General features: G+C 40.0%; 1 protein-coding gene and 1 pseudogene across 3 annotated transcripts in view; one reads left to right on the top strand and one right to left on the bottom strand.

The window, feature by feature from the left end:
- Window positions 1-22,374, bottom strand: part of CRPPA (CDP-L-ribitol pyrophosphorylase A) — a gene marked incomplete at its 5' end in the record, with an annotated part of 280,876 nt that extends 258,502 nt beyond the window's left edge. For both annotated transcript variants that reach the window (XM_080936583.1, XM_080936584.1), the window contains 2 exons: window positions 13,957-14,233; window positions 22,124-22,374. In XM_080936583.1, coding sequence (XP_080792709.1) covers window positions 13,957-14,233; window positions 22,124-22,374 — 528 coding nt within the window. The remainder of the gene's footprint in view (window positions 1-13,956; window positions 14,234-22,123) is intronic.
- On the top strand, window positions 44-1,357 carry LOC308429833 (aldo-keto reductase family 1 member B1-like; annotated as a pseudogene). The gene has a single exon. The product of its transcript is annotated as an aldo-keto reductase family 1 member B1-like (transcript).
- Window positions 22,375-22,622: the final 248 nt, after the last annotated feature.

Raw genomic sequence — 22,622 nt, 5'->3', positions numbered from 1 at the left:
AGCAAATGCTTAAAAAGGAAGGCTTAGACATTTGCCAGTCCGCCTCTTTAAAGTTTAGCGATCATGGCTAGCCATCTGGAACTCAACAACGGCGCCAAGATGCCCATCCTGGGCCTGGGCACCTGGAAGTCTCCTCCTGGCCAGGTGACTGAGGCTGTGAAGGTTGCTATTGACATGGGGTATCGGCACATTGACGGCGCCCAGGTGTACCAGAATGAGGAGGTGGGCGTGGCCCTCCAGGAGAAGCTCAAGGAGCAGGTGGTGAAGCGCCAGGATCGTCAGCAAGCTGTGGTGCGCTTTCCACAACAAAAGCCTGGTGAAAGGAGCCTTCCAGAAGACACTGAGCGACCTGCAGCTGGACTACCTGGATCTCTACCTAATCCACTGGCCAACGGGCTTCAAGCCTGGGCCAGACTACTTCCCACTGGATGCATCAGGAAACGTGATTCCTAGTGACACCGATTTTGTGGACACTTGGACGGCTATGGAACAACTCGTGGATGAAGGTTTAGTCAAAGCAATTGGTATCTCCAACTTCAACCCTCTTCAGATTGAGAGGATCTTGAACAAACCTGGCTTAAAATATAAGCCTGCCGTTAACCAGATTGAGTGCCACCCGTACCTCACTCAGGAGAAGCTGATTGAGTACTGCCATTGCAAAGGCATCGTCGTGACTGCATACAGTCCCCTTGGTTCTCCTGACAGGCCCTGGGCCAAGCCTGAAGACCCTTCTCTCCTGGAGGATCCCAGGATCAAGGCAATTGCAGCCAAGTACAATAAAACCACAGCCCAGGTGCTGATCCGGTTCCCCATTCAGAGGAACTTGGTAGTGATCCCCAAGTCTGTGACACCAGCACGCATTGCTGAGAACTTTAAGGTCTTTGACTTTGAGCTGGGCAACGAGGACATGACTACTCTACTCAGCTACAACAGGAACTGGAGGGTGTGCGCCTTGATGAGTTTTGCCAAACACAAGGATTACCCCTTCCACGCCGAAGTCTGAAGCTGTGGATTCCTGCTCTGCCCCAAGAGGCTTATACCTGTTCTTTCTGCCTCATCTGCCCTTGCGAGTGTCCTGTGTCCTGTGTCCCTCTGCACTGGGTGGCACCTTGCAGACCAGACAGTGAGAGTTTGTTAGTTTATGTAGAATTTGCAGGGCAGTACCAGTAGCGGAGCTGTTTGTTCAGCCTTTCTTGGTCTTTCTTCTTCCTACCTAAAGGACTTTAACACAAGCACCCTTTCCAACCAAAGAGAAGCAAGAGTTATAGCCCAGGCTGTGCCACCGACACTTACATTTGAGTGCTTAGAACTGCCATCCTGTGGGTCAGGCTTCTCCTTGCCTCAAATAAAAACTGCTTTTGTGAAGAAAAAAAAAAGGAAGGCTTATTTATAAAAAGAAAATGATATTATAATAGTGATTATGAATAAGGTATAATGATTATGAAATAACCATACAGATTTACCTTTAAAAACTCCCTAAACACAATATTCAAAAAGTCTAAATACATGCAAAACAGATTTATCTTGGGCATATTGTGACATAACTAAATTTAAAAGCCAGAGGATGACAAAGTTCAGATTATGTTTATCCGCTAAATAGAAAATGAAACTAAGTAAAATTTGGGGATGAATTACAAAGTCAATGATAAGCTTGTGAAACTAGATGCTAAGTATCAGTGTCCACTGCACTCCACACAGTATCAAGGCATACAGAACAATTTCAAAAATAATATTAGCAGCCTTCCTCTCTTGATTACTGAAAACTCGCTCCCTAGAAACACAGTTCATCCACATTTTAAATTCCATTTGAGAAGAATGGGTAACTTCAAAGAATTGTTAGGTCTTGTCTTAGCATGCCTCATAATTCAGTAAGAATATTAGTGCATGGTGACAGCAGCTTCAGGGGTCTCAGTAGACAAGACTCTGAAAAGGGGATCCCAAAAGAAGCCTTCTGTGGCCTTTTTGCCATCTCTCACTAGCCATCTGACAATAGCTGATGCATAAGAAAGATGCTAATGCTGTAGGTACCTACCCCAGAGCTATGTGAACAGGCCTCTGTGCAGAGCCACCTGTACAATGTTTTTCTGAAATAAGAATGTCACAAATATGACACCCATATGAACAAAGCCAGTTCCCACTAAAACACAGCTCTCTGGAAAGCTTATTACATACAGCACCATCCCCATGCTATCAAAAGAATTAGAAGTTAGTCTAGTGAGATCCAAATAGAAACTTAAGAGCTTGGCTCTGCTCTCATGACTTGCCTCTCATCTACTAAAGTACTTACTTATGTCCATGCATATCTTTCAAGATCACCTGTCTGGGGATGTCATGGCCCACAGTATTCTGAGACCTCATACATCTATCACTCATCAAGAAAATCACAATAGACGTGCCTACAAAATTAGGGAGAGAGGTTAATATCTAATTTCTGGTGGAGGCCATGATAGAGGCACTTTCTCAATTGAGATTCTCTCTTCTGAGATGACCATAACTTGTGACAAGTTGAAAACAAAAACAAAATACTAACCAGAAAATGCATTACAGATAATTAACAATGTGCATCAGGAATGCTTCTTAATGGATATAAGCTCACTGAGGCTCAATAAAGTAACACTAGCAAGTGTGAAAATATGTGCATCACCAGCTACTGCCCTCTGGAATGACAGCACGTGTAGTCTTCAGGCTGAGTGGCTATGACCTGTGTTAACAAAGTTCTTAGAAGCTGTGGAGGATGACAGTCAGAAGAGGGTATCACAGTACATCTAGACAGCTACCTCCAGCTCGAAGTATTTCCACAGAAATATTCCGCAGAAAGAGTATGTTTTGTTGTTGCTGATGTGATGAGGAAGAAAAGGGAAAGAAAGTGAAGAAACCTATGTGGGATATTCTGCCCAAAATGCACAAAAACCAAGTTGAAATAGAAAAACCTTTCAGCCAACAATAAATACCAAGATCAAAATATCAAGAATCTTTCAAACAGCGGAGTGGAAAATCCCAAAACAGGAGAAGAACCTTCTCATGATTCACCTTCATTGTCAACTTGATAGAATTTAGAATCACCATAAAAACATACCCCCATGTATATCTATGATGTGTGTTTCCAGAGAGCTTTAAGAGATGAGGAAATATCCACCCTGAGTGTGTGTGTGTGTGTGTGTGTGTGTGTGTGTGTGTGTTGGTGGGGGAGGACCAGGGTGGTGTAGAGTGAGAGTGAGAATCTTACTTTGCTACCCTATAAACGACCACTAAACGAAATCTACTACATGAGTCTTAAGAGGAACTCCATGTCATTGGTTAAATGTTAACTCCTGGAAAATACTAATTCTAATATTACAAAAGGTTGTACTTGTGTGTTAATAAGCCTTATTTTACTTGAATCACTAGACAGAATCACCCATCCTTGACATACTTCTTCTAACCAAATTATAAGACAGTCATACAAAGGTAGCTTAAAATCTCACCAGACAAAAATCATTGAAGCAATAAGTATCTTCTGGAGCATAACCAACACAAAAGTTTCAACTTTTCCATAAAGTAGTTCAGTTTTTATAACTCACTGTTTTACAAAATAATACCTTCATTAGCTCTAGATTTAAATCAATAAAAAGCCATTCTTCAATAGCAACGTGGAACCCATGTATCCAGGAAGGATTACTATGTCACCTATATATAAATAATTCAGATTTTTAGCACCCTGGTGACAATCAAACACAAGTAATTAGTGATGGTTAATTCTGTCTAAAAGTCAAATTTTTGAATGTAGAATAAAACATCTGCTAAGTGATTTTCCATCTCTGCTGGAAAAAAACATGCCCAGAATACATAGCTTGAAGTTGTAAAACTGAATGCTAATGTATATTTTCCCTGATGAACGAAAGTGAAATGTAAGAGGATTGCTACTGTGCCATTAATCACTGCTAAATATAACTGTATTGCATAATCCCAAGATTACAAGGATGCACTCTTACCAGTGTTTCCAGTTATGAAAATGTCACTGTCTCCAAAGAATCACTAAGTGTCTAATCTTTTAAGCTAGAAACTTGTTAAAAATCTAGAATGATAAAATATTTCTTCCTACCCAAGAAATAACTTCTACGTAAATCTTTGTACTGAGTGTTTCATAGTACTCTGAAACTACTTAAGGTTGTTCTCTTAACCTAATCAATGAACAAAATATCTAGAGCGATTTATAAACTTTCATTCTAGTCAATCACTCATTAATGTAAAACACTGGTGTTTTTGTTAAAGGTTAGCCATTTTGCTAAACAGTAAAGTCAGTTGTTAAAGAATAACAAAATCAGGTGTTCTAACGAAGAATAAACGAAAGCTCATTATAATATTCTGAATTATTATGTTCCCCCCCCCATTTTGTGGCTGTCATATTACTGATCTTTAATTTAGGGGCCAAAGAGGAAGCAGAGAGGCAGCTAATCATCCTACAATGCACAAAGCCACTTCTATAACACAGAATTATATTAGGTAGAATGTCAGAGTTGAGAACGACTATGCCACAGAATTCAAAGACTGAAAAAGCTAAGGTCTAGAGCCCGCTTGTAAATGTAAAAGTACTGTTTTAGATACTTAAAACTCAACCCAATATAAGTACGTAGGATTTTGCTTTCCGGCATTAGGATGCAAGGTATACCTGTGACCCACCCAGTGCTTAAAAATACCCAAACAGTAAAACCTCTGACATAAATACAGTTCCCATGGCTATACAGACAAAACTTGAGTGAGAAGTGAGTGCCTCACAGAAACTTGTAGGTATTTGAAGAGATGGAGAAGGACAGAAACACTGCAGAGAAGCAATGAGACTAAATGATAGAAAAAGGGGAGGAACAACACACATATATATTTAATGCCCCAATGGCTCGCATACCCACAGTCCATCAGGATAAGGTAATGCTAGACATTCTCTAATGCTACCACCATCTCAGTGACTTAAACAGACCTGTATCATCTCTCATGGATTATTACAATAGCTTTCACTGTAATTTCTTTTTTGTGAAACATTCATCCTCTTAAGGTACATAGCATGTGAGTGAGAGGTCACCTTCCTAATATCTAAATAGGATTTATTAATCTGTGTTGGAAGGGGCTAGGGCAGAAATCAAGGCCCCACCACCACTACTAAACTCAAGTCAAACTCAAGAGAGGATTAAAATAATATAATATGTACCTAAAGGGACAGTCATGAAAAAAGACAAATTCAAGGAGCTCAGTTCAGTTAGGTAGTGAATACAGAAAACCTTGAATTTAAAAGAAAGGCAGAGGAGGTTTGGAAAACCTCACTGTGTAGTGGGAGTCGAAGTCTACATACAAATTCATTATTCATGCAGAATTAATAGTCTCTTTTCAAAAGATTAACTGTGGCATGAGTAAAGTCAAAAAGTATAAGAACAGCGAATGTGTGTGTTCAATCTCCAGGAATTAGGGGAGACTTGAATAAAAGGAAACAAAGTAAAGAGTTCTCTCAGGTAATCAAATTATCCTGTACTTTGTAGTGGTATTGACAAGAATCTGTGCAGTTTGCTGAAAAGATAGGAAGAAATCCCTGCCCTAGCTTAAGCTGTGCCAGTCACCAGCAGAAAGGACCAAGACCCTGACACTGGCCATCTTGTAGCTCTTCGTTCACAGAGGGCTAAGTAGCAACTACTTAGAAGAGTATAAGGACAACAAACCTTGAAAACAGAATAGCCTGAGGCCAGCTCAGAGCCCTTTCACACTTCAAGTCCTCAGTCTGGATGTCAGAGAGTAACAGACTGAATCTTGAACATGTTTTGAGGCCAACTACTAGCCACCCAAAAACACCTCAGAGGCCTTCCATATGGAGGCCCCAAGAAGCAATCACCCTCATTGCCTTTAGCCTGACAGTTCCAAGCCAGCCACAGGGATCTCATGAGCCCTTTCCTCCCAAAGTACAAGCTCTTTCTCTTTGACCTTCCAAGGAAAGAAAAGTTTAGATTATAGGGGTGGTTTCAATTAAAAATGGCCCCCAAAGGCTCATGGGGTGTAGCATTATTGGGAATTCTGGTAGGATTAGGTGTAGCCTTGTTAAAGGAAGTATGTTACTGGGACTGGGTCTTAAGTTTTCAAATGTTTAAGCCAAGCCCAGTGTCACTCTCTCTGCCTGCCCCCAGGGGATCAGGATGTGGAATGTGGAACTCCCAACTACTTTTCCAGCACCTTGTCTGCCGGCTTGACTCCATGCTTCCCTCCATGAATGGGCTAAACATATGAAACTGAAAGCAAACCAAAATCCCAAAATTAAATGCCTTCTTTCATAAAAACTACTGTGGTCATGGTGTCCCATTACAGCAATAGAACACTGACTAAAATAATTGGACAGTCCTAGATGCAGAATCTAGTTTTTAACATATACCTCTAACTTTATACTTTTAATGGAGCATCCAATAACAAACAAAAACAAATCATGATTATACCAGAAAAATGGGAATTGTACCTTAAGCTTTATGATGAAAACTATAATATAGGCGTGATTTAGGTTTCTCGGAGATCAGTAGATTATTGATAACAAAAATAAAGAAGCCTATTTTGGAATAGGCAGACAAAAGATAATAGAAAAGCAACTATAGAAAGTAAGTCATAGATATCAGGTATAAAGACTGTTCATTGTTTTAACTCCAACTGACACACTATGATATAATTCTCACAATTGCTACCATGTTAGTATGGACACCACAAATTAAAGTGAGCAATCCCTGACAAGATGCCCCTACTTCAGACAACAGTCCCAGGTGAGGTGCTTACCAACAAGCCACAAGTCCAGAATGTTCCTAGTACCACCAAAGACCAGCCTCAGCTTGGAGAAGGGGTCCTAAAAAAGGGGTGTTTGAGAGTGGCAAAAGAAATGACTTGAAGTCAATCATGGATACAAGTTCTTTGTTCTTCTTGAGACAGTTCACTAGAGATCTCTGAACAGTTCAGTTTTTGCAGATCTAAGCCCATTCTTTTATTTTCATATTAATTCAGCCACCCTCCCCAGGTTATCTTTTGATTATACCATGAATCAGCATTTTATTAGCACCTTATTTCTTAGTAAAGACAGAAGAGAGAGAGAGAGAGAGAGAGAGAGAGAGAGAGAGAGAGAGAGAGAGAGAGAGCGCAAATGAATTCAGAGATCAGCCTGTCTTTGTGGGCACACACAACAGCTATCTGGGTGGGATATGGCTCTGAGATCACCATTACTGCCACGACTGGGCCTAACCTAGTTCTGTTCTAGGCTGATCATAAACTCAGGAATCTGCTTACCTTTGTAAGCCCAAACAATAAATTTAGCTGAGTGGGAATCTTACTTTGCTCTGTAATCATCACTCCCTGAATCTCTTTATCTCCTTCCTTAATACCTTTCTGACAGCTGGCTCACAGTGCACCTGCCTCTGTTCTTTTAGGTCCTCAAAGCTCCTCACATAGTTCACATTGCATACCATTATTTTGTGTAGTTGAGAAATCCTGTTTATATATTTTTGAACTCATGTTTTCAGAATTCTTTCCTACAGCCTCAAGTGCTGTCCTGAAGGTCTCAGTACTTAATACTCTTGCCTCCTAGACTCATACTGTTTCTCATTATCATGGATTCATTAACCTTAACAGATAGTATTCCCCCAAAGAGGAATATGAAAAGATATACATTATTATACAAACAAGGCTTATGCTCTGCTAGTTCTGCTCCAGGGGTAGTAGCTGTGTCATGCTGTCCATTCTACAGAGCAGGGCTTGGCACAGTACCTTTATCTGGGTCTGAAGAATCAACACCCCATTTCAATTACAATACCAGGTTGATCACTGACCAGCTCCCAAATGAAGAGCTGTATTGAATATGATCTGGAAGAATCTTGAATACAAAGTTTCCATGAATTCAGAGCACACCACTGTCAGTACCTCAGTGTTTTCACAATAATCAGGCATCTTTTATGAGATTCAGGATCCAAAGTTTCCTGACATATGAATGACTCATTAAATTAATTCCCTGTGATTCAATTTAATCCGTGCCACCCTTCTCCTCTGTGATGGTGCACCAGCCCAAAGCATTAATGCTTTAATTGCATCAGGGGCCTTACAGTAACTGGTTCCCATACTAATTTACAAAATCTCATAAGCATCAGCTCAGGTGTGATCTCAGGATTAGAAATGTCAACAACAACAACAGAAACCTTATTAGTTAAAAATTCTAAGTATATAGAGTCTACCAAGTACTTGTAACAAAGGCCAGTAAATCCTTCATTATACAACATATAGAAAATACATTTAGTTTCTAAATCAGGAAACTCCAAGATATTAGGGGAAAAAATGATTCTAGAAGAAACCATATTGCTCTGCCTTGAATAATCAGCTGGGATATGGAAGTAGAGACAGCAAATATGATCTATTTCTATAAGAAGAATAGATTTCTATAAGTTAATTAGGAAAAAAGTAATATAGGTAATTATATAGCAAACTTTAAATTATAAATTATAAAAATATAAGTAAGCAAAGATACATCAAACTTTTCACCTCAGGGAAAGAAGAAACACAAGTGCTTTCAACATGTCTTCTTCTGGCACAGTCTTTTGGAAACTGTTTGGCAAATACTTCTTCCTTTACAATTCATGTCATGATTTCAGTTCTTTAACTATGCAGTAGCTAAGCACTGCCAGTTCTACTAGTGTGCAGTAGCCTAGCTGTCCCTGTACAAACAAGTCCCAAGAACCTTTGAGACATCTCTAACTAGTCCAATATACTTTTACGCTCTAACACTTCCTTTGTAAGAAATCCTTGTTATTCATTATAACACAAGTGTAGAAGTATGTGAATGTTTCATGCTTAGAAGATACGGGTCTTTCTATTTTTTTAAAAGGGCAGTGAGTAAGAACTTTTTTAACTAATGCAATTTAAAAACAAGACTAATAAATGCAAGTCTGACACATGACAAAATTTCTGGGAACTACCAAAGGACAAAAGAAAATGAAATTATAAAAATGCTTTGGATTAACAAGGATATTTAACTTAAACAACAAAGAGTGATAACTCACATCTTGAGCCTGTGCCACTTGGTTAGGACAAGTTTCTGAGAAAGGTTATGAAGGATAGAACACCCAAGTCAAGGAAGACAACAAGCAAGATAGCCTTGGCATTCATCATATGCATCAGGGCCAGCTGCCCCTGAAAAGCCCTATAGCTTGGCATATGTGAAAGAATATTTGATTTAATGCTACTCAGCATCTACAAAACCACAAGCCAAGAATTAATGCAATGCTGATCAAAGTTGCTAACGTGCTTGGAATTGCTGGCAGAAACAACATAAATCCCTGTTCCAAATACCCACCCTACCCCATGTCCACAGGATTCTCTCTGGCAAAGTCCTGCCAAATGAGTGGGACTCATTCATTGACATCTGTTACAGCTCAGACTATAAGGCAAAGAAGGAAACAGATCATGAACAAAAGTTAACAGAAAGTAAAAGTTGGAAAGCTACCAGGAAGTACAATTAGCAGCAATGTATAAATCGTTTAAATATTAAAGGACAAAATGTAAAATTAAAAACAGAAAGAAGACAAATCACATTTAAAAAGGAACTAGAAAGAACTCCAGAGAACTGAAAAATATTAAATGAATTCCTAACCAGGAGATTAGATACAACTAAAAAGTAAATGAAATAGAAAACATATTACCTAGAAAACATAAAAACATAAAAGAGAAGCTAGACATGAAGATGGGATAAAAGGATCTAGCATTCATACATATACATATATATGTGGAGAAGAAAAGTACGTGCAGATAGAAAATTTGGCAGAGAATAACCAGACAATGGTTCAGAATTTCCTAGAATACAATATGAAATCCAGTTTCATAAATAATAACAAATGCAATATAAGGAAGGAAAGAAGCTCCTATCCAGACACATCCTACACACTGAACAACTATGAGAAAAATAGATATGAGCATCTTTCAAGAAAACAACAACACTGCACTTGCCACATTTTTGTTAATGATGTGTGCACATATGTGTGTGTCTGTGTAGACTTGTAGACATGAGTACATGCACCTGCAGAAGCCAGGAGAGGAGATTAAATCCTCGGAAGCCTGGGTTACAGGTGTTGTGAGCCATAAGAGAGGAATGCTAGAATATAAACTTTAGTCCTCTGCAAGTGTCATATAATACTTGCTCTTAACCATCTCTACATTTCCATGGGAAAACAATTTTAAAAGTCTAATTTTATTTTTGCAGACTTATCCAAAGCAGAGAAAACATAAAAAAGTGACATAATCTATTCTTAAATGTAATAAAAAGCATTCACTTAATATTTGATACCCAAATTGCCATTAACAGTAAGAGATAGTCCTGCAAGAATTTAGCCACTGGGCTTATAGGAGCCATCTTGCCTACGTGTGTAATTTGAGAATACAACTACACAAAGACAAACTGGGATCTGGTGACACTTCCAAGCTTTTGTATGCAGCCAACTTATTCTTAGTTACTTGAAGAAGCCCAACTCTGGATAGCTTTTAAACTAAAATGAAGTGTATACAGTAGCTCTAGATGAGTGGTCGACACAATAGCTAGTGCTCACATCCTAGGACAACATGTCTCAGATCATTCTTCACATTCTGTGGACAAGTTACCACCCTTTGAAGAAATCCATCTACTCTTATCTAAACTGTATTTGCTTCTTCATGATTGCAAGCTAAGTTGGCAAACATATCATTTGCATATAACTGGGGCTACCAGGACAATATTATAACCACCCCCAGCCGCTTGTGCATCAGTGGAAAAACCTGTTTCTTGACGACCCTCTCACATTATCTGAATGTAGCCTTTGAGCTCTTTATCATCTTAAAGCTTGCAAATAATTAAAGCAATGCTCAAACATGCCAGTATGTTCTGTCTAGTGTGGTCTGAGTGAGTCCCTCATGGAAATCTCAGCTTTGTCTGTCTTTTAATTCATCTAAGAACTGACTTTTATTGCATAGAAGTTTGTCTTTCTCTGGATTTAAATTTGAACCAGTTGTAACATCTAGTTAATCATTAATAAATAAAAGAAAATCTTTAATACACATATGAAACTCATGATTTTTCCATTCATGAAAAGCATCCTTTCCCATCCACAAAACTAAGGCAATGTCTCCAAAAGAAACCATATTTCTTATGTCTTTTCTAAAAATGAATGTCATAAAGTTTTGGTTCTGAATCATGCTTTTAAATGTAATTATAAAGGCCCAGATTTCATTAAAAGTACAAGTTGTTGATTTAAAAAATATATATATATATGGAATTAAATTTTAAAAATAGTGTGAGTCACAGTTTAGAAAATGACAGTTTAATAAGAATTGCCACAAATGTTTGTCCAAAAAAAAAAAAAAAAAAAACCTCTCACCTCAATAGGAACAGAAGACAGTTTATTCTGGAGCCAAATTTGACTAATCATAGCCTGGGAACACAAATTTAGGTTACTTAAAATTTCATGTTCCAACATGGAAGTAGTTTCATAAAGTTTTTATAGTAACAAAGCAGAGAAAGTCATAAATCAAGACACTTTTCAATGTTCTAGAGGAAATATCAGAGGAAATGACAGCAAGATGGGAAAAGCTCTACTATCAGCCATAGTTACTATCTGATGGCAATCTTAGTTTTCGGGGCGGTGGAAGTTGGTGTTCTGCTAAATTAATAGATGCCGAAGGCTTTTTGTTATGAGTCACAGGATATTACTTCCAGCACAGAGGTGAACAAGGAATGGCTACTCCCAGGGGCTAAAGCTAGCTAGAGGTAATGTCAGGATAAGTCTCTCAGCCTCCAAAATTCCAACCTCTCCATTCCACCTCAGTGCTCATCAGTCTATCCATGTTAACAGACAGAATTCTTCAAGAATTCTTCCTCACATACTTTAAAAGTACCTGCCATACATTTTGATATGCTTTATCAATTGCATAAACAATGACATCCTGAGCATATTAATTAGAACAAGAAAAAAATAATCTGTGACTTAAGATACTACCAAGGGGACTCCCAATACAAAAGCAGTATTTTTCTGAGTTCTATTAAACTATACTATATGTTGTGTAGTCATTTCCACAGAGACAAACCTACAGCCTGGAGGGTAATGCATTAAACTCAGGGAGTAAACAACTTAGAGGTTTCAGGAAGTCTCTGAAACTGACCAGAGACTCTAGGCTTCTCCCCATTATACTGGTTATATAAACAGTAAGGAGTAGGGCAGCAACTGAAAAAGACAAAACTAGTAGACTCTCAGACAAGTAGAGCTGCCTAGAAAAGGCAAGTCGGCCAAGATGCTTAGAAGAAACTACCAGGAAAGAGACCAGCTGAACTGCCTGGAAGAAACAGATCAAATAAGCTACCTGGAGAAAGATCCTCTCTAACCTCCTGAGCTTCAGTGTTAACTTAGCTAACTTAGCATTTATTTAGCAACCTGTTGAGTTATTTGATATTTCCAGCTATCCTGAGCTGTACCCATACAAGAGTAGGCTTTGAGTGTTGTAGTCTAGTCACCCACATTCTTGTAAATAACACCAAGGAAAATCCTTGGCTCCACAAGTTGGGCTTTGGTGGTATCTTACTTAGGGTTGTATTGCTGTGAACAGACAAGACATTTCACTGGAGCTGGCTTACAGTTTCAGAGGTTTAGTCCACTATCATTATGGCGAGAAGCATGGCATGAGCTTAGAAGATCTCAAAGCCTGCCCCCCACAGTAACACACTTCCTCCAACAGGGTCACACCTCCTGTAGTACCATTCTCCATGGCTCAAGCACTCAACCACATGTAACTATGGGGCCTAAACCTATTCAAACTACCATAGGTAGTGTCCTTGCTTTAGTCGGTCACTGGTTCCCTATTTGGGATGAACAGACATTTGTTCATGTCTTCCTTGGAATAGTGCCACACAACATTTTTCCCGTCTCAAATTTCGACTTCAAACCAGTTTGATGTCTGCGCCTATATTTACAGAAGTTTACCTGATGAACAAAAAAAAGGAAACATGTTGTACAGATAGCAATAGGCATTTGCCCAGCCTGTGTTTACCCAAGTGACACGGAACAGAAGACAGTCTGGTCCACTTCCAGTGACTAGTGAAAGTGATGCACAAGTCATGCGTGGCTATCCATCCTAGAAAGTAAGCCATTGCCAACAGAATCGAGGTACAAAACAAGTTCCATGGGCCAGATTTGTGTTAACTGGGCCCATCCTGCACTTCTGCCAGATGTCTATGCAAAAATACAACAGCTTATGAATTTCACTCATCAAATTTCTGTTTATATATATTTTTAATTATGAAAATTTTTAAATAAATAAAAACATCACACCCAAATTAACCAGACCCAAAGTCTATATAACTTAATGAAAATACATATAGTTAGAATTGGCACTGAAATGGAAATTGTGAAACTATACATTAAATTTTATAGCTTCAGTACTAAATATAGTTAATATGCTTAACCACCACCAAAACCAAAAAAAAAAAAAAAAAAAAATTGAGAACAGAATTAGAACTAGAAAAATGGTTAGCTTTATATCCTTTTTATAACTTATGTTTATCATCGTCAATCTCAGGGAGAAATAAACTAGGTATTCTCTCATATGTAGAATGTGGCCAGTAGTATATGCATGTATGTAAACAAGTGTACGTGCTGGTACAGCTGGCATGAAGAGAAAAAGAAGAGCTAACTATGAGGGAATAAGGAAGGACTGAAGACATGATAGGTATATATTCTAGTTTTATCATTAGTCTATTCTTCTCTCATAGCTCATATCACAAAATGATAAATGATACAATAATAGAAGTCCACATCTCACAGTCTGCAATGCTATTACAGCCCTAAGGTAATGTCTTCATGTAGTTGTTCCCACTTAGAGACGGTTGAACATATTTTTACCAAAATTCAGCAAAGTAACCACACTATGTTTGCCCTTCACCCTCTATCAGTGTCAAACACTCACCCCATGCTCCTTGGCTGCTAGGACAACTCTCAGGAGGATATCTTCCTCAACGAAAGGTCTCACTGCATCGTGGATAATCACAACTTTTGGCTTAGTGAGTTTACAGTCTGGGTGGTCTTCGGCCAGGGCTTTCAGTCCATTGAAAATTGATCTGTGGCGTGTGGCTCCGGCCTCAGCTAGTGAGATGCGCTTATGCCCATACCTCTCGATGATTCTTTTCATTGCCTCCATGTTCTCTCCTGTCACAGTCACTACAATGTCCTTTATCCAGCATACTCTACAAAGAAAGCATGTGTGCATTTAATATAAATGAACTCTCAGGCACATAAAAGAAAACACTTTCTGGTATAAATATCAATTGGTCTGCATTAGGAGATTAATCCTGAAAGCTCAGTTACTATGCTTTTTTTTTATGTAAAGTCTAAGAGTCAGTAAAAATTCCACACTGTCAATAAAGGTGATTTCTCACACTGTAGGTATCTTACACAAAATGGTACCTAAAGTACACTGCCATTCCATATGTTAGATGCATGAGATTTTCTCACTTTAATTAAATTTAAACAACTCGTATTCTGGAAGTTGTCTGAGAACCCTTACAAAAGATTATGCTTAAATTTATATTTCTCCTATTATTTTATCTGCAGTAAGGTGAGAACAACATAGAACATTATTGAGTTCTACAAGCTGACTATCTCAAGACATTGAATGAGTTGCAACCAACCACATAAATATTAAAACCAGGTATCTGATCATACAGACATTCACCAGACGAATCACAGTCCATACTGGCTCTGGAATCAAACAAATCTAACAGGCTTATAGATACAGTACTGGCTAGCAAGTGACACTAGGGACATGTACCTTCCCATGGGCCAAAACCAGAACAAATGCCTCTGACCCAGAGTATCAGTCAATTCAGAGTAAAAGTCACTTAAAATTTCTAATATTTCATATGCCAACTACAAAATTCAATTTAAAATAAAAATAAATAAATAAAGTTATGAGCTTATGAACCCCTATAAAATCACACTAGAATAATTAAGTCCTGAAAGTAAAATTTCAGAATCAGAGATAAGAAGAACTGCACCTAACATGCAGTAAGGACATCTTATTTTGTGTCCTATAGGATAGACACACACACACACCTCTGAGCTGTCTCTTACGAGGGTAGTGTGTTTCAGAAAACACTTACATGTAATTTATAGAATACACTTTTTTAAATTTATACAATAGATTCCTATAATTCCTTTATTATCTTTCGTAATATAGACTATATACCTTTCTATATTTCTATTTTATTCAAAATAGAACATAAGATTAAAAAATGCCAGTTTTTCATTGACAAAACAGCATTTCTTTTTGTTTTGGTTATTTTTTCTTGTTTTTAGGCATTTGTTTGTTTGTTTGTTTAGATTCATCCTCTGGAGTATAGGCTTTATACATAAATCTGCCTTATATATTGCCTTATACAAAACTTTTATCAGGTTTTCAATAAGTGTTTATTGAATAACTAAACTGCCCATAGTACAACATCTTACACTCGTGTGCTGGTTTTCTTGTTTTTAACCTTCTATCCTAAGGCTCCCTAGAGGTAATTAATTACTTTTATATTTTCTCAGACATTTCAGGAAGGCATCAATGATGAAAACAGTGGAAAATAGTACAAAATGCCCATGAGCAATCCGTAGGCTTTCCAAGTGATAACATCTACAGAATGAGATTCCTTGTAAATTTTTCATTGGTTTGCTTAGCCCATCCTCCAGTGTCATCCTTGACAATTCTAGGACTTACCCCACCTTGGCAGTGTGGCAAACTACCACTCTGCAGTGCCTCCCGTCAGTGTGTAGCTCGGAAAGGTTCTGGCTCAACACCTCGTTCTTATAATCTCTCATGTCTGATACTTCATGAATGGGGTCTTAACCATCACATCTTTCCCCAGTATAATTTATTCTTGCTACTTCTAGATGATTGCTCTCAAGTTCAAACCCTAAGGCCATACATACTACAGGTTCTGGTCCAGACCTGTGTAGAACTTGCTGTCTCCTCCCAGCCCCATAAACACAGACCTTCCCTCTGCCGTGACCCTCTTCTTTCATGCCTACCTGTACCCTGATAAGAAAGTAATGTGGGTCTGAGATGCCCCCACAGGCTCTTGCATTTAAAGATTTGATCCCCAGCTGGGAATGCCACTTTAAGATATCATGGAACCTTTAGAGGCAAGAGGCATGGCTAGCATCCATGAGTCACAGGGTTTTTGAAAGTTAAAGTCAGGCCAGCTTCCAGCCTATGCACTCTGTTTCCTGTTAGCTATGCTGACCCACTTCAACAGCCCTCCCCACATATAACAGGTTGCATGCCCTGGAAAGTCAAGCTTCTGCTCACTTAAATTGATCCTCTCACACTGTTGAGAAAACCAATATAGAAGGAACACATTGTCTTAACTAGCTTGACTCTGTGGTGCTCTCTTGTTTCTCAATACTGCTCTTCCTTCTCTCCCTGGCCTACCAACACATCTCCAAGCCTTCCTTGATCCTCAGGTCAAGACACAGCCCAATCAAGGAACCTTCTTTGACCATAAAGTTGGGCGCAACCTCCTTTCCTTCCACTCCCAAAAGACTTGTCTCCCTAAGATTATTACATGTCATGTTGCAGTCTGTAATTTCTCTCATTAGGCTCCTGGCTCTCAGGAAGACAATATCCCAGAGCATGGCACATATGCCACTTTCAGTAATATTAGTTACAGAAACAGAGAAAAAATTGTAATCTTTGCTAGTATCTATGGGCTGTATTGAGGATTTTGCATACAATATCTCTACACCCAGCTCTTTGGGATACATAGCTATGGTCTCAATGTTATACTTGAAGACACAGAGATAATGAGTCTGCCCATGATCACACCAGAAGAAAACGAAAGGACCGGAATAAACCCAATCTACCTGTGAGCTCACACTGTTAACCTGTATAAATGTAACCACACTGCCTCAGAGGAAAAGTCTAACATCAAGGAGAGAACATATCACATTCTGATCTAACACTTCACTTCTGAGACTGTGACCAGGGTTGAAACATGTGGCATAGTTGCTCTTACAGTAAAACAGTCAATTTCCTATAAGTTCCAAGAACTCCAACAAAAGGAAACTTTTTTCATTTATTTACCAATGTTGACCAAACATCTAGCAAGGCAGGAGAAACCACAGTGAACAAAGGAGGGCATTTCTCATATCGCACACCATGTGCTAACTGGACAGAAACAGTGTCTGCATAATTAGGTGAAAACGCTTTTAAGACATTATTAAGCTGGGCAGGGTGGCACATGCCTTTAGTCCCAGTGCTTGGGAGGCAGAGGCAGGGTAAGCTATATAAGTGTAAGGCCAACTTAGTCTACCAAGCAAGTTCCAAGATAGCCAGAGCTACACAGAGAACCCTGTTTTGAAAAATGAAGAAGAGGAGGAAGAAGGAAGAAGGAAGGAATAGAGAAAAGGGAAAGAAAGGAAGAAAAGAAGGAAGGAATTATTAAAAGCCATAAAATGTGTTGATTATTTAATGTGATCTCATGATATTTTCTTTTTATTATAGAAGAACCATAATAAATATTCAGCTATATCAGTGGCAAAATTTCTACATAAAGCAAAAGATTAAGTTGACTTCTAAGCTGATTGCCCTTGTTAGATTCCATTTTATGTTCTTCCAGAGAATTCAGTTGAGATAAGTTTTAAAAATTTAGTGAAAAATTACAGTCAACTAACATACAAAAGAAGTAGAAAAATGAAAGGCAGAACATAAGAATTCAAATATCTGTTCAATGGTTCCTTCTGTTCCCAATGAATTAAATTAGATGTAAATGAGCACAACCAGCTAGAGCTGTAGCTTCAGACTGTTCCCAGTTGTATTAGCATTATTAAATGGCCGAGTGTTTCGCCTGCACATGTATACACATACAGTCCCCTGAGATGAGACAGACACAGATATTTGTGAACTGTCATGTGGGTGCTAGAAACTGAACCTGAATCCTCTGCAAGAGCAACAAGTGCTCTTAAACCCTGAGCCATCTTTCTAGCTCCAATGCATTAAGTTGAATTTATGATGGGTCTGGGGTTGAAGGGGAAGGAGGACATTACTGTTGGTGACATAGTGCCTAATACAGGTTGTTCTGGAATGCACTACCAAAACCAAGCTGGTATTAAACACAGAACAATTTCCTCCATCATCCTCCTGACTGACAGATTCATAGGTTTGACCCACCATGGCCCACTTTAAAAGTGCCTTAAACCACCATTTTTCAAAGTGTGTGTTACGGTGACCCTTGTGCACCACCACGCCTTCCTATTCAGTTAGATTCAGTATTGTTGACTAGGATAAATAAAAATGAGAATAAAATGTGTGGTATAAAATGGGAAAACGTTCCCTCAAAGAAGTAAAGGTTTAGAAAACACCACTTTATACCACTCAGAGGGTAGTGGGCTTACAATGCTATTTTGTGCAAACCCAGGATATACCCAGGACGTGCAAGCTTTTGTTAAGTACTGTTTGTATTCCAAAGGATTTATTCACATTCTTTTCAAGTCACAGAATTAAATTGTAATTCTGCAGAAGACTTTGAATAATGTAAAGCCATGAGACTGTAAAAGGCCTTAAGTACCTCACACAGTGCACACTGAGTAAATACTTGCTGAATAGAAGCATCGAGCCTCCCTCTGAGCTGAAAACAAGCCCACACCAAACCCCCGGCAGCCCAATTCTATCAAATCCACATGATTGTTTCCTTCCTGGCACATTCCATAGCAAAGAGAAACGTTGCCCCAAGCTTCATAACACCTACAGACATTTTGAGGAGGAAATATAATATCTCAGAAGTTATTTTCTCCTGGAATAAGGTTACAAGCACATGCTCTGCTCAGACAGTTTAATAAAGCCAGTTGGAAGCAGAACGTTTACACAAATGCTTACTTACATACCTGGAGAAAATCAAGCTAGTTCACACCTACAGAACACTCGTCTACACTGCAGAGAGGCAGCCTTAAAGCGACAGTAGCAGCTACTGCTTTCTACCATGACTGCCTTCGGGGAAACTTGACTCTGAATTTCACTGGAGCCTTGTTTACAGAATCCCACCTACTTGTGCCCATTCTGATGTTTTAGGATAAAATGTTGAGTTAGTGAGATGGCTGGGTAGGTATCTCCTTAGCCACAGCACATCATCTTACTTTGGTACTCTTCTGGGAACCTCAGAGCCAATGGTCTTTGTCTGTTTTTGAAGGCCTCAAAGAAGAAGCAAAACAAAGCTCTTAATCCTGTAACCTTCACAAAACACAACAGCTTTTCTTCTCCCCTTCACTTAAACAGGACCTTCTTAATGAATGAAATTAACCTGTCCTTCCATTCAACTGAAGGTATCCTAAGCACCTTTCTCTTTCTGAAGCATGGATCACCAGGATCAAGACTATCTCTTAAACACTTCTCCCATTTTCCCAAACTCAGTTTAACTCACACGATCAATGTGGCTCATTTAGAGAAACACTCATCATCTATCCTGCTAGCAGAATTTGCAATGGTTTAAACCAATATTACAGAAAACAGAAAGTTAAATAAACTGTAAGTCAATACATTGAAATCCATACCTCGAAGTTTAAAAAAAAAAAATTCTAAGCACAGGCCATTCTTGGTTTGCAAGCACTAAGAGAGGCAGCAGATGAATTGTAATTACAAGTTTTCATTTTTATTATACACACACATACTGATCTACAGAATCACAGCTGTTAGATCAAGACTAATCCATTCTAATAAAACTATAAATACAGAGCAGGGGGCTGGATTGCTAGTGTACCGTTATACAAGACCTATCAATTGATATCAGAGTCTCAGTTCTAATGTTTTGACAAGCATGAACCATATCAAGGAACAAGTTATCTTAAGCAGGATCTTCCATCTAAGAGAGCTCAAGAAAACTCAAGAGTTTTAGGGGCAGGTTGGTCAAAGCACACGCACTGACTGAGGAAGAAGAAACTACATCTAACTAAGCACAGCTTCCACCTGTTTGTTTGTTCTTGTGTGGTCATCTTTGAAAAGATATTCCATACTAACCTATGCTTCTAATGAACATTCTATTTTCTTAAATATCTGAAACCAGAAATCTGGTTTTATTTCTATGACTCCCTAACCACCAACCCCATTTTTGTTTTCTTTTGGTATTGTAAAAAAACAATAAGAAAACAAGCAACAATCAAAAGCCGTGCCTTAACCCCTCTGTGACCCACCTTGTTGCAGTGTTTTCCCAGCAGACTTTAGCCCCCAGTCAACATCTTAAACATTCCCAGGTACTGATAAAGCTGTTACCCAGCAGAGTAAAAGACACTGGCCCCAGTCCTGACCTAAAGTTCATTAAACTGTCGGTTCCGTTCTATAACCCCTCATGCAAAGACAGATGTAGGGAGAGCATCGCCCTGCCTCTCCTCTGCCAGGAAGAGGAGCAACAGTCTTCCATACGTCCTGCAAGTATACGTTTTGACTCATCAGTGTAGTGTCTGCTGCTTCTTTCTGTGGAGTTTCAATCAGTCCCATTGCAAAAGGGTTCGGGTCACTCCACTGTGGGAACTATGCTACTATAGCTTTAGTGGGCCCCCAGCCAATGACAGTGAGGGACAAAACAATTTCCAACTTCAAATCCAGGAAGAACCGTTCTCTAAACAGAAAAAATAAAGTGGGTTCATAGGTTAATCAGCTGAACCTGGCCTCTAAACAGAGTTTTATGCTCTAGACTGCACAATACTTTGTCACATGGTTTCCTGAAACAAAGTTTCATCATTGATAGTCATATCAGAAGCCTGAGGGACTAAAACTCCTGATCTCAGTTCCTTGTGAGACAAACAAACAAACAAATTAACAGAAAAAAAAATAACGAACACTCCCTGAGTTATAGCCTATTATAAATTATTCCAATTTCCCTAGTGGGCTGTTAAGATTTCAAACTGCTGTAATCAATTAAGCAAAAAACGGAAAGCCAATGTCCTTTTGCTGTTATTTTCCACAAATAAACCCTTTCCAGACATCCTTGTACATTAAAAGATTTAATTTTTAGTGTTCACCTATCTCAAGCTACCTTGGTACGTGCAAAAAGAAAAAAAAAACAGCAAATTAATAGAAAGCATTCTCCAAGGGAAAGGATGTTAAATGAAAACCAGTCTACAACTCCCTGCATATAACTCAAGCAGACCAAGATCCGCTACCGGTACCCGTTGCCGAAAAGATGAACTGCATTGCCAGGGTCACTGTGGTGCTAGAAGTTTGGAGGTGTGTGTTACAGAGAGGATGTCTGTATGAATCAGTCCCTGTACTATCCAGAGAAATGGAAGACACAGACAGGGGTGCTAACTGGAATCGTTCCCAGGTCTACCGGAGTTTCGGATGTAACCGCTGGTCTTGATTACTCTAATCAAAGATGATTGCAGCCCTTTACACTCCCGTTTACCAAATGCCAATAGTCGGAAAGTAAAATACTCTCACGAGAAATGACTGTGTCCCTTTGACTCTTTGAAGTGTGCTGGGGGTTGCTCTTCTGAGCCAAATGCCAAGGACAGTGGTTTCTATGGGAGCCTCCTGTAATCGTTACTTATGCTAAATATTGGCATCTATCTTGAAATGTAACCTCAAGGTTTAAGGCATCACCACAACTGTCCGTGCGACTTCAAACAAGTAATGATCCTGCAGAACTTGAGCTCCTTTACAATCTTCCCCTCCAGTCTCACCTCACACCCATCACATCACAACACAAGGAACACATCCTTTCTACTCCTCCTCTCATTTTTTTCCCTAGGAATTAACTTCAGTCTCTGTTCTGGGGTGGCTTGGCCTCAACCTCACCATCCAGTCCCTTCCCAGTACTGAAGGGCTGGAATTAACCCTGCCCTCCTCTCTATAACCAGGTTAGCCTGGCCTGACTCCCATAGGCAAGGTTGTCTGCCCAGGAAGCAGGAGGTGCGGCTACGGCTCTCCTGCGCACGCATGCGCAGTGGCAGTGTACCAAAGCAGTCCTAAAGCAGCGAGGGCCCCGCGCTGAAACCGAAAGTCCCTTGTCCCCATGCACTGCTTAGGCAGGGCCCCAGGCCTGAGCGCCACGCTGTCTGTTGGGTTGGTCCGGGACTCTGGGAAGCCGATGGCCGGCGCCAGTTACCTCTCCATGGCCTGCAGAGTGTAGCTGATGAGCGGCCTCTCCAGAACCCGGCAGAACTGCTTCGGGGTGCGGACGCCCATCCTTTCTCCGCAACCCCCAGCCGGCAGCACAGCGGCCACAGTTCCAACGCGGCTCCCGGGCTCCGCCCCGGCGGCGGACCGCGGGGACGCCGGCAAAGCTAAACCCGCGCCCGCCGGGCCGCTCACGCAATGCCGAGGCTGAGCGGCCCTGCTGCACGGCCCGGGCTCCATAGCGAGCAGAGCGCAGAAGCCCAAGGTGCAGAAGGGAACCAAGAGCGAGACGCTAGCACCGGCCCTAGGACGAGGTCACCGATCGGACCGAGCGAGGAACGGCGCCGAGCGGACCCGGGGAAGGTGGCCTCGGGTGCTGATCTCAGAGAGAGCCAACAAGCCTGTCTTCCCAGCCCGGGCCCAGCAACCCCAAGGCAGCGCTCTTCCTGCTCTTCCCTCTATCCCTAAGGGCAGGCCAAGCTGAGGCT

The sequence above is a fragment of the Micromys minutus genome (assembly GCF_963924665.1).
Source record: "Micromys minutus genome assembly, chromosome: 1".
Lineage (NCBI taxonomy): Eukaryota > Metazoa > Chordata > Mammalia > Rodentia > Muridae > Micromys > Micromys minutus.
This window is presented reverse-complemented; position numbering and strand designations above follow the sequence as displayed.